Genomic DNA, 13,338 nt, shown 5'->3' with positions numbered 1-13,338 from the left:
CTTCTGTGCATCTTTATATTCTTCCAGTTGCATATTGTATATGACACTGTGAATGTTAGTTCACAAAGGAAAGAACTCCAGATTCTATATAAAAGAAAGATGTCAGAATTTCAGAAGGCTGTGCCTTAAATGCCACACTGTCCAGTGCTGAATTGTGGTGCTAATGGTGTGGAAACACACACATGATTTTGACATCCCAAAGGTCTCATTGTCACATTACCTTGGACAGTCCTGAGTCTTCACATTATTAATCAGCCTGAAACTGTCTCCAACTAAATGCTGCCTCCTATTACGCCTGACACCCAATTAATATCTGTTTATGAAGAGTCCTGTCATGGATCACTGTGTTCCAGAAGCATTCTCTCCTGACATTTTGCCCACATCTATGGCAGGTATCCTCAGAGGTTGTGATGTTTGTTGGAAACTAAGCAAGTGAGGTTTATATATCTGTGGAAGGTCCCGGGTTGGAGAAAGAACTTTTAATTAATCACCTTGATTAGCATTGAAAAGCCTTGCAGCTTCAAAACCTGGCTGATTCCTACATGGGGGAATCCTTCGTTGGGAAGTGTTAGCTGGCCCTGATTGTTTCCTGCCTGGAATTCCTCTGTTTTCTTTATTTACTGTCCTGATTTTAGAATTTTTTTTAAATACTGGTAGCCAGATTTGGTTCATTTTTATGGTTTCCTCCTTCTTGTTGAAATCTATACTTGTGGATTTCAATGTCTTCTCCGTGTAGCCTGATATAGTGGTTGTTGGAGTGGTCTAGCCTTTCTGTGTTCTCAAAGAATATGCTGTGTTCAGGTTGGTTCATCAAGGGAGATGGTGGTGGGATAGAAAAATAAATTATTATTATTGTTGTTGTTGTTGTTGTTGTTGTTAAGTCTCTGCTATGACTGACTTCTCTGGTTGAGTTAGTCTGCAGTGCCTTTCATGTTCCTTGATTCGTGTTTGGGTACTGGGCTTGTCCTGTCATGAATAAGGAAAGGTTTTGAAGAGGAGGTTAGGCGTTAAGCTGTTGTTTTTAAATACACCTAAAACAAAGGGAGAGAAGAGAAGCGTCCCTGAGGCCACGGCTGCTTTAGCACATCTACCACCTTCTCCTTATGTCTGGTTTGCTCATCCCTAGATACTAAGCTCAGCAGCAGCAGCTGTTGCCACACAAGCTGAGCTGCGAGAAACATTTTTGCAGCCAATAATAACTGCTGATAACCTTGACTGCCGCATATCTCATCAGGGCAGCCTTTGGTTTAGCAAAGCAGAAGGAAGATCTGCCCAAGCTGGGAATGCCTGGCTCCTAGAAGAGAGAGAGAAAACAGGGAGAGGAAAGAGAAAAAGGAAGGGAAGGCGACAGGGAATGTAACTGGAAGTTCACCCTCCCTTCCCCCTTTCTCTCTCCGGGAATCCCTCTCCCATGGCTCCGTCTCCAACCCAAACAACCCACCCACCTCCACAGGATCCCTTGAACAGCCTTTCAAGCCCAAGCCTAGCGGAGAGAGAGCCTTGAGGCCGCTAGGTGGCGCTCCACAACCACATTTGAAGCCCTTGCTCTTTCCTCCCAGCCATATAAGTCGCTCCCCCCTCCTAAGACTCGCCTAGCTCTTCCCCCAGACACTTAATTCCTGGGTATTCCAAGGGAAGGGGGGAAAAAAGAAAGAAAAGAAAAGAGGGCGCAGGGAGCCCAAGTTAACAAGGCATCTGTGCTCCGAGAGCCCCGTCTTCCAGAGGTTTTAAAGGGACCTCCGTCCCACTCCGCCTATTTTTTTTTGCTGGAACTTCCCGCTCCGAAGAGAGGTCCGAGCCTTTGCCAAAGAAGAGACAGCACCTTCGACTTTTCCGCCGCGGTTTTGGGGGGACGGGGGGCGACCCTTGAAGAAGACGATGCGGATGTACTGATTAGCTTGACCCGGGGCCAAGGCTGGCCAAAGAAGGATCGCTCCTTTGAGGGATCCGGAGAAAGTTCTGCCAGGAGATCCAAGGCGTCTCCACCGAGAAAGTGGTGCCGAGGAGGCATCCCGGGGAGAAGGAGCGCGCCAGGTGTGTGTGCGATGCCCTGATGTGTCCAGATCGTTGCGTGTGAGTTGTTGTGTGTAGAGGGAGAAATCTTGCGGGAGTTTCTCTGGGGTGAGAAGCAGTGGGAAGAAGCGCGAGTGTGTCGGGGAAGAAGGGGGGAGTCGGGGAGGGGGGGGGCTCCTCGGCGATGGGCGGGCGAAGGGCGCTTCCTCCCTCCTGCCAACAAGCTAACCTGCGCTCATTCATTCCTTCCAAGCGAGGCAACTTCCCGGACGACGCCTGATTCGCATCCCGCCATGGACCTGCCAGGTAGATCCCCTCCATCCCTTTCGGGGGAGAAGGGTGGGGGAAAGAAGGGGCGCCCGGGGGGATGCTGTTGCCTTTAACTTTGAGAGAACGAAGCGGGAGGCTTGCATAGATCTCTCCCTTCTTTCCCTCCGAGGAAAAGTTACGGGGCGGAGGGGGCAGAGTTGAAACCCTCAGGTCCAGAGATCTGGTCAGTGCTGAGAAAGGAGCCTGACTCAAACAAAACCAAATCCTGACGCATGAAAAATGCCTAAGCGCTTGATCAACACCAGATCAAACGGGGGTGGGTTGTTTTTGGCCAGAATGTAAAGCGGAAGAGGGAGGGAGTCGGAGGAGAAGGGGATAGGGATGGGAGCTTTTGAACTGTGTGAGATCCATTGGCCGGTGGAAGGAAAGGTCGAGACCTCGTGGATTCTTTCTCTCTGGCTGTTTTGTTCTGGATGAAGGCGGGTATATGCTGTGCCAGGCGCGCCTCTGCTTTCCTTTGGGACCAAAAGCCCCGAGAGAGAGAGAGAGAGAAAGCGCGCGGTGGTCAGCCGAAAACCGCGCCAGGCTACTCTTCAGAGCAGGATTTGGAAACCTGTTCTGCATGGATAGTAACGTGTAACGTGATAGTAAGACGGGGAAACTCATCCTTTAGCATGTATGTGTGTGTATATCTTTGAGGACCATTTTCTAACCCGGATAGCACACACACACACACACAGGTTAATACTGGTCACTGACTGAAAAAGTAGTCACTCATTCACGTGTTAATGAGGATGTGTGTTGCCCTCCACACACACACACACACACACACACACACACACACACACACACACACACATCATATATATATATATATGTATACACACACACACATCATATATATGTGTGTGTGTATATATATATAAGAGGTAGGGAGGAGGCCAACACACATCCTCATTAACATTACACCTCTCTCTCTCTCTCTCAGTGACCACTCTCTCATTCAGTGACCAGTATCAACATATATGTGTGCTATCCGGGTGGAAAAGGGGTCTTCAAAAACTGGAGAGATTCATCCTTCAGGGTGTGTGTGCGTTTATGACTGGAGAGATCCTTTCTTGTGTGTGTGTGTGTGTGTGTATATATATACACACACACAAACACACGCACACCCTGAAGGATGAATCCAGTCTTTGAAGACCCCCCTTTCCACCCGGATAGCACACAAACGCGTTAATACTGTTCACTGACTGAAAAAGTAGTCACTCATTTACGTGTTAATGAGGATGTGTATTGACCGGTATTAACGTGTGTGTGTGCTGTCAGGGTGGAAAGGGTTTTTTTAAAAGACTGGAGAGATTCATCCTTCAGAGGGAGTGTATGTGTACACACACACACATATTGAAGGATGAATCTCTAGTTTTTCAAGACCTCTTTTCCAGCCGGAAAGCACACACAGGCGTTAATACTGGTCACTGACTGAAAAAGTATGCACTCATTCACGTGTTAATGAGGATGTGTATTGACCGGTATTAACGTGTGTGTGTGCTGTCAGGGTAGAAAAGGGGGTCTTTAAAGACTGGAGAGATTCATCCTTCAGAGGAATGTGTGTGTGTGTATGAGATATATACACACACGCGCACTGAAGGATGAATATCTCCCCTTTGAAGACCCCTTTTCTATACACGATAATGCTGGTCATTGACTGAAAAAGTATTCACTCATTTGCGTTAATGAGGATGTGTGTTCGCCTCTATCCTGACTGCATTGTGTTATTCTCCGAGCGGGAAAGAGGGGAAGTGTTTGGCTTGGGCTCTTGTGCATTTTCCAGGCTGTATGGCTATGTTCCAGAAGCATTCTCCCCTGACGTTTCGCCCGCATCCTCAGAGGTTGTGAGGTTGGAAAAACCAAGCAAGGAAGGTTTATATATCCGTGAAAGGTCCAGGGTGGGAGAAAGAACTCTTTTTCCAACCTCACTACCTCTGAGGATGCCTGCCATAAGGGTGGGCGAAAGGTCAGGAGAGAATGCTTCTGGGGCATGGCCGTGCAGCCCGGGAAATGCACAACAACCCAGTGATTCCGGCCATGAAAAGCCTTCGACAACACGTGTTTTGTTTGTTGTGTTTTCCGGGCTGTATGGCCATGCTCCAGAGATATTCTCTCCTGACGTTTCGCCCGCCTCTATGGCAGGCATCCTCAGAGGTTGTGAGGTATATACGTGTTTGGTTTGCCACTGTGTCGCTTCCTGTGTGGGTCCTGCGTGGGGGGGGGGGGAGGCCCGAGGAAAGCGGTGCGGTTTATGCCTTCCTTCCGACGCTCGTTTCCTCCCTGACGGAGGCATGTCTTCCCGCTCCTTTCCCTTTTTCGCAGGCTGCCGCAGAACCGACGCCCCGCCGCCCGCCTTCCTGTGAGGGGAGAAAAGCGCGGGAAACGAGCAGGCAAAAAGAGACCCTTCAAGAGCCTCGCTCTTTCTCTCGCTCGAAGGAGAGCCCTCCAGCCGCCCTTTGGCTGGCCTGGGCGGCACGATGCCCGGGCGGCGCCTGTCGGAGGGCGTGGGCGGAGGGCCCTGCTGCTTGGCGGCGGCGCTGCTGCTGCTGGGGGCGCTCTTCCTGCCCTGCGCCCGGCCGGCCGTGACGGCGCTGAACGACACGGAGCCCATCGTGCTGGAGGGCAAGTGCCTGGTGGTGTGCGACTCCAGCCCCTCCGCCGACGGCGCCATCACCTCCTCGCTCGGCATCTCCGTCCGCTCCGGCAGCGCCAAGGTGGCCTTTTCGGCCACGCGCAGCACCAACCACGAGCCCTCCGAGATGAGCAACCGCACCATGACCATCTACTTCGACCAGGTCAGGCCCCGCCCCCTGCAGGAGGAAGCCCCGCCCACACAAGCATCGCCCCGCCCACTCCACCTTCTCACTCTTATATTCCTTTCCCAGGGATTGAGAACATCCCTGCCTCCTCCCTTCCTCACTCTGCTCCACCTTTGTTACCTTCTTCTTCCTTTTCTTTGCTAGCCATGCTGGTTCTTCTTTGGATGGCTTCTTTGGCATTTCTTCTGCATGGCCCTTGTGGTCTCATATCACTCAGTCTGGAGCCCCCAGATGTCGTAGTGGACTAAGTGACTTGAAGGTTGGGTTGCTGACCTGAAAGCTGCCAGGTTCGAATCTCACCCGGGGAGAGTGCGGATGAGCTCCCTCTATCAGCTCCAGCTCCATGCGGGGACATGAGAAGCCTCCCACAAGGATGGTAAAAACATCAAATCATCCAGGCGTCCCCTGGGCAACATCCTTGCAGACGGCCAATTCTCTCACTCCAGAAGCGACTCAAGTTGCTCCTGACAAAAAACACAAAAACAAAAAACCACTCAGTCTTTTTTTACCCCCCTTGACTTCTGGTTGCACTCTCTAGCCCAGGCATGGGCAAACTTCAGCTCTCTAGGTGTTTTGTACTTCAACTCCCACTATTCCTATAACACCACCCAACAAAGGATTCTCCCAGGCAGTAAGCAGCCAGACCTTGAAACTGAAAGGCTATTCAATTCTAATCAAGGTGGCCAATTGAAACATTCACACCTGCCTCAACAGACAAGAGTTCTTTCTCCCAACCTGGACCTTCCACAGATACAAACCCCCCACTTGACTTATTTATTTATTTATTTATTGCATGACTTCTACCCCACCCTTCTCACCCATCAGGAGACTCAGGGCAACTTACAATATAAACATACACATCAAAAATAGTTTACATCAGATTTAAAAATCCATTGAGATTAAAAATTAAAATAAAATTAAGAGTATACATTTAAAAATATACATAATTATACATTTAAGGTGCTTTTCATGTCCAGGTGGAGTCTGTCAGTAAGTCATATATCTCATTTTTGCTGCTACTCATGCTCAAATGCCAACATACCTCACAACCTCAGGGGATGCCAAATTTCCAACATACCTCACAACCTCGGGGGATGCCTGCCATAGATGCTGGTGGAACATCAGGAAAGAATGGTTCTGTAACATGGCCATACAGCCTAGAAAAATCATAGCAATCCAGCCCAGCTGTTAGGAATTGTGCGAGTTGAAGTCCAAAATACCTAGAGGGAAGAAGTTTGCCCATGCTTGCTCTAACTTGATTATCTCTTATCTGAAATGGTTTGGAATTGTTTTGGAGATATTTGGACCCCCACCCCAGATTTTTGGAATACAACTTCATAGTTACAAACATCTGACTTACTGTGGGTTGCTGTGAGTTTTCTGGGCTGTATGGTCATGTTCCAGAAGCATTCTCTCCTGACGTTTCACCCATATCTATGGCAAATATCCTCAGAGGTTGTGAAGTCTGTTGGAAACTAGGCAAGTGAGGTTTATATATCTGTGGACGGCCCAGGGTGGGAGAAAGACCTTGTCTGTTGGAGACAATTATGAATTTTGCAATTAATCACCTTGATTAGCATTGGAAAGACTTGCAGCATATTATTTGAGAAGACAAAAATTCTGGACCACTCTAACAACCACTATGTCAGACTACACAGAGAAGCCATTGAAATCCTCAAGCAAGTGGACAATTTCAATAGAAAGGAGGAAATCATGAAAATGAACAAAATCTGGCTTCAGTTTTGAAAAAAACTCTAAAATAGGACAGCAAATAAAGAACAACAATCTGAAAACAGGGCAATTCCATACATGAAACAATAAGGGCCAGCTAATACCTTCCAACAATGATTCCCCCAGGCAGGAATCAGCCAGCGCTTTGAAGCTGCTAGGCCTTTCAATGCTAATCAAGGTGGCCAATTGAAACATTCACACCTGCCTCAAACAGACAAGAGTTTTTTTTGCCCACCCTGAACATTCCACAAGATATACAAACCCTAAACCCCACTTGACCTCACAACCTCTGAGGATGCCTGCCATAGATGGAAGCAAAAGGTCAGGAAGAATGCTTTTGAAATATGGCCATACAGGCCAGAAAACTCACAGCAACCCAGCTGATAGGCTGTTAGTAATTGTGGGAATTGAAATCCAAAACACCTGGAGGGCTGAAGTCTGTCCATGCGTCCTCTAGCCCCTTTGATATAGCGTGAGTATCTCTTCTCTGAAATGGTTGAGTATGGTTTTTCAGATTTTTGGATCCCCACTCCCCACACACACACACAGATTTTGGAATACAGACAGTTCTGTAGTTACAAACATCCCACTTACAAATGACTCATAGTCAGAATGGGGGTGAGACAACAGGAAGGGAGAGAAATATGCCCCTAGGAAGGGAAATTCACTCCTGAAAGAGTTATTATCCTGGGGGAAAGGGGTATCCACTGAGGCTTTCTCAGCAATTCTTGTTTTCATAACAAGCCACATTTTTCAAAATCCAATTGTCATGGGGACAGAAAGTGAGGTGAAATCCTCTGAACAGGAGCACAGACAGCAAAATAAATACCACAGGGGTGATAACCCTTCCCTATGCTATCAAAAGTGTGTGTATATGTATGCACATACACATATTTATAAATAAGGCTGGAGTTACCTGTTCCGACTTAAAAACAAATCCAACTTAATCCAAGAACTATCTTGTTTCTAATTTGGATATGTATAATGAAATGTATAATGAAATATCTTGAAAGAAGAGACACAAATTCAACTATATACTTTGTACACATACACTGAGGGCAATTTTATACTCAATATTTTAAATAATTTTGTGCAGGAAGCAAAGGTTTCCACTCTTGGTACAGGTTGACTGGCTCTTACCTAAAATACTTGGGACCAGGAGTGTTTTGGATTTCAGATGTTCTGGTTTTTGGTTTTTTTAAAAGAATATTCATATGTACATAATGAGATATCTTGATGGTGGGGGACACAAAATTGATGTATCTTTCATGTACATGTTGTATATGAATGTCTCTTGTAGAAACAGTGATGGTAATTTTACAAACAATTTTGTGTATGAAACAAATTTGTGTTCCCACAACTAGAAAGAAAAAGTGTCACTATCTCAGACACCCATGTGGACAATTTTGAAGGCTTTCAGATTTAGAAATTTCAAATAAGGGATGCTCAACTTGAGTCAATGACACCTCACTGTTTTTAGCTTCCACTCCACCTCATTGCCATCTTCTTCTTCAGAGCCAGCTGCCCAAATCCATCCATTCTCCGAGAGTCCAGAACTTAATGATCTTTCCGCATAGCCTTATTAGTGTTATCCTTCATTGACCCTTCTTCATCATAACCTCATTCCATATCTGTGGTCTTAAGATCCTAGGTAGTGGTGGTCCTGAGATATCCTGCCTTTCCATTTTTAATCAGGCAAAACAAACTAGTCATAGAAAAGAAGAGTTGGTAAATCTATGGAATTTGGGTGTAAATGCAGACCAGGGACAGTCGAAGGCAGTGTAAGCTTAGGCTTTTTCCCCCTTGTCTTATTTCAGGAAGCCGATATGCTTTTAAGGGTTCCTCTGCGATATCGTAGTCCAAGAGGAAACACTGCATTGGGAGTATTTATGCAGTCTTAAAACAAAGCAACAAATAATACATTTAGTTAATGTACTATTTGATTTGTCTGATGTAGATTTGTCTGACATTCCTAGCCAAATGATTATTTCTTCAATCTTGTATGCAATCTGTTTTGTCCCTGCTTTTTATTACACAATTTTAGGAAACATAATTTAAAAACTATTATGATTTTTTTATTTTGTACCTGGTTTGATATTTCAAATTTCTAGAGAAAATAATTCAAAATAGGTTATAATTTTTCTTTGTTCTAAAGTATTTTGTTTTCTTCTTCCATTATAACACATTATATTCACATATGGCATAGTATTTCATCATTCTGTTTGTAAAGACTAAACTTACAACCCTATGTAGAATCATTGAATCATGGAGTTACATAATTTGAAGGGACCGCAAGAGTCCAACCCTTGCCTTCTAGGGAGTACACTAAATCCAGTAAGATGCATTGATCACATATTTTGACATGTTAGATTTATTTGTAGATACTGCTAACCAAATTGGTATGAGATTACAAATAAACTTATTTATGTAGAGATGGGTATTCTGTAAGGAAATATGATAAGATCTCCAGAGTCAATGGCCCTTCATTTTTTCTTTTATTTCATACAAGTTTTCCGTTAATATAAATTCTGACACAGTAACCTCTGAAATTTATGAACTGAAGTCTAGCCAAGATCTCCTGCCAACCGCTGAAGAGCTTTTCATTAATTTGCATAAATTTGCATGTCCATGCTTATGCCCACACTTTTCCTATAGAACATGAGTGTTATTCAGATATTGTTTAGGCAGATCTGAACAAGGAGATAACTTGAAAGTGACTAGGAAATAAATCATAAGAGGAGCTTTCGATTTCTAGGGTCTATGGGCATTGCACCATTGGCCTTTAGCGCAGTCTTTGTTAAGAAAGGACATCAGGAAGAGCTGAAGGTTGAATGGTGAGCAATCACACTTCCTCTTTTGAAGAATTACATGGGGCTCATCTTCCATTTGTCACTCTACTGTATTTTCCCACTGCTTCAATCTCATTTTAACATAGAAAATCCATTAAGACAGAAGAGTGAATATCTGTACAGTGTTTTTGACCAGTAGTGTTAAGAGCCCTCTGTCTGGAAGTTTCCCTTCTCAACTGTCATATTAACATTCCAGCCAAGTTGTTGCAACCAGTTATCAGAGAAGACAGGTTAGGAGAGCTTCGAGTCTCATTCTGAAATTTGGGGAGAAATTTTGAGTCTGCTTTTACAAATCCAAAATCTGAAACAATTGGGCTAAGGCAATTTGTAGGCCTATTTTACGATAATGTCGATGCTCATTTCCATTTTGTTAGAAGACTGCAAGTTGTATTTAGATGCAAGAAGCAAGACTAAGCATGCAAATTACTGGGATAAATCCCTTCTTGGATCCACTCCATTTCGCTGCTTTTGTTATTCAAGGAGATGCTTCTGAAACATTCATAACTTAGCTTAGGATATCATTCTACATTATTCTAATTGGCTAATTGCACTCCTTTTACCACTAAATCCATGCGCTAAGTCCTTGTGGGTTAAAATGCATCTACTCTACTTATTTGTTCAAGCCTAATTGAATTATCCCTTATGCTTCCGGAGAAAAGAGAATGAAGGATGCAAATTGCCAAAAAAAGAAAGAAAGAAAAAGAAAAAAGGAGAAATAGATGCTACTTATTTAAAATTTGAATTCTATCCGACCATTCCATCACATGAGACATGACTAAGTCTATTTTATTTCACATTAACTCTGCAAGTCCCATGAGGCACAATTAGTTTCAATACTGTCACATAAAAATGCAAAATCCTAAGCTGACTTCTTTAATGCCCCCCCCCCAGTTCTTTGTGCATGTCTCTCTCTCCCAGCAATGATATATATTATGCTTTCTCCTCTACTGTGAAGACACAGGCTGCCATCAGACTCCTTTCATTCCCTCCAAGAGGCTTCGGGTGCACACTGTGTAAATCAATCGGCTGCCTGAGCCGATCCTTTTAAAACACCTTGGAAACTGACCTCTTCCACCTACAGTCAATTTTAATTGTGCAGCAAATGCCAGTGGCTTTCCATTGCTTGGCAAGTTGTTCAAGAATCCTCCCTGTCTTTCCCCAGCCTCACCTTACTTGTGATAAGCTATGATCTGATTTTCTCTTTTCTTTCTTTCTTTCTTTCTTTCTTTCTTTTCTTCCAGGTATTAGTTAATATTGGCAATCATTTTGACCTGGCTTCCAGTATATTTGTAGCGCCAAGAAAAGGAATTTATAGTTTCAGTTTCCATGTTGTAAAAGTATATAACAGACAAACTATCCAGGTATGTATTGATACTAAAAACTTGGGTTACTTTATTATTTTTATAGAACTGTTTGGATGGTTCTGTAATAAAAAAACAGTGAGAAAAGAAATAATTAAGTGAATGAATTACTGTGGATTTTCTTGGTTCTGTAAAATTGCAAGATATACTTGGTTCCTTCAACCAAGGCTACAATTTCCCACTCCTGCTCAGAACTTGCTCTGAGATGACTAGATGGGAAGGGAAAGGGTTTATGTGTCATCCACAGACAGAGCTTATTAGGGCGGTAGTAAGGCACTTTGACACTGTCACCCCAGTATTTTGACACTCACTTAATGCATTTTGGTTTGAATTTGGTGTGGGTGGGTGTGTTCTATGTCATGAAGTAGTAATAAACTCAGAAGAAAACTCATGAGTTTCTTTTTCTTTTTCATTGCAGGTTAGTTTAATGCAGAATGGCTATCCAGTGATTTCAGCTTTTGCTGGGGACCAAGATGTCACCAGAGAAGCAGCCAGCAATGGGGTCTTGCTCCTTATGGAAAGAGAAGACAAAGTGCATCTCAAACTGGAGAGAGGGAATCTCATGGGAGGATGGAAATATTCAACATTTTCTGGCTTCTTAGTCTTTCCACTATAAAGAGAGGTCAAGGAGAAATCTAATCTGCAAGTTGGAACAAGGATCCAGTCATTTAAAAAAATCTAACAAGAATACAAGAACCGTCCTCCTCCTCTTCCCTGAACTTGGCTAGACATTGCCAACAATTCCAGCCACCCTCTCAGACTGCCATAATAGAAGAAAGGGAAATCTTCTCAATACCACTCTTTGCTTTGACTCTTGACAATTTCTTGAGAAACCTACGGCTCTGATTAGTTTTAGATGACAGTGATCTTTAAGAGAAATGAAATCATCAACCTGAGCAATTTGTACCTGTGATTGTAAAGTCAATTTTGGATTTTAGTATTGGGATCATTGACTTTCCTCCCTTCATTTTCATTATGTTCTTGTTCTGAAGAGATACATTAACTGGGACCACACAACTGCTTGTCCAGAGCTTATCCTAAAGCCAGAAGAATTCAACATCTGATGAAGTATTCTTGCGATACTGTTCTCTCTTTGTGTTTGTATAGCCTTAAAAAATATCAAGAGAAATTAAGAATAGCATCAAGTTCGATCCTGTTATCTTCTGGGGGAGTGAAATCTTTGGACATTACTGTGTCAAGAAGTGCTTTATCCAGTGAAGCAAATTTTGCACGATTGGAAACTATCTTATTTTGTGTTACTCGTGTTTTTCATCATCATTCCTTTCCTGACTCTTTTTGTGCTGAAGAAGAAGGCTAGACTGATCAATAAGATAAAGCTAGCACAAACATACCTTGTAGCTCACAATGAAACTAACCAGTGAACAGTTCTGCTTACGTTATGCATCTGATCAAATGGAAACATTTGCTGAAATGGAGGAACGGAATACACAAAAGGGAGTGACATTTCTGAATTTGTTGGACATTTCCAGAATCTGTTCCAGAAAGCTGTGAATATCTTATTTGAACATAAAATAATGGCATTTCCTTTGCATTGCTGGGATTCTTTGGTGCTTTCCTGGTCTTTATTTCATGGATTTAATTACTAAAGCTTGAATATGCAGTGGTTTGATCTTTTCTGAGTGCTCCAAAATAATGTCCAATTTAGGGAAAAACAAATCTACACTGAATCTGTCTGGATAAGATATGTTATCAACAGTTGCTGTTAAAATGTCTCACAGAACCAAGGTATCAAAATCCTGAGTTTGGGAAGCTTCTGAAAATTTATATAGATGAGCGATGAATAAATCATAAATTGTATATTTTATTTTATTATATTTTATCTATTTTTGTTGCAGCTTCACCTATTAGCATCCAAAGACTTTTGTGTAATTTTAATCCAATACTGTATACCAGAAAGGTCATTGATTCCAAATGATAAAAGAAGAAACCTCAGGTTGAATTCAAATTCACCTACTTTGTGTCAATGTAACCAAAATGCTGATGAACTTTAGATTCAGAATAAATGGGTTTCATGTCCAACTTGCCTTCTTTTCACATTTACGTCAGTGTCAAAAGTGATTGTGATTGTGAAGCATAGGGAAAAATTGAGTTTGAGCTGAAATAAATAATATGAATTTTGATATTTTAAAAATCTATTTAATTTATTTTAAAGTTATATTTGAATTATGCTGTTGAGAATCTAGGTAGATTGGAAAGTTAATTTATTTTATTTGTTTTTCTCCTTTT

The 13,338-nt window shown here is 43.0% G+C and overlaps 1 protein-coding gene across 1 annotated transcript; it reads left to right on the top strand.

Annotated features, from left to right (window-relative positions):
• Positions 1–1,280: 1,280 nt before the first annotated feature.
• cbln2 (cerebellin 2 precursor) lies at positions 1,281–13,131 on the top strand. Its single transcript, XM_008108730.3, has 5 exons — positions 1,281–2,034; positions 2,267–2,319; positions 4,654–5,126; positions 10,972–11,091; positions 11,510–13,131. Exons 3-5 carry the CDS (start codon positions 4,809–4,811, stop codon positions 11,705–11,707), a joined length of 636 nt encoding a protein of 211 aa, XP_008106937.1. The 5' UTR covers positions 1,281–2,034; positions 2,267–2,319; positions 4,654–4,808; the 3' UTR covers positions 11,708–13,131.
• The last annotated feature ends 207 nt before the right edge of the window (positions 13,132–13,338 follow it).

The sequence above is a fragment of the Anolis carolinensis genome, chromosome 4 (assembly GCF_035594765.1).
Source record: "Anolis carolinensis isolate JA03-04 chromosome 4, rAnoCar3.1.pri, whole genome shotgun sequence".
NCBI classification, from domain to species: Eukaryota; Metazoa; Chordata; class Lepidosauria; order Squamata; family Dactyloidae; genus Anolis; species Anolis carolinensis.
The sequence above is the reverse complement of the archived record's forward strand: the minus strand, read 5'-3'. Positions and strand labels throughout refer to the sequence as shown.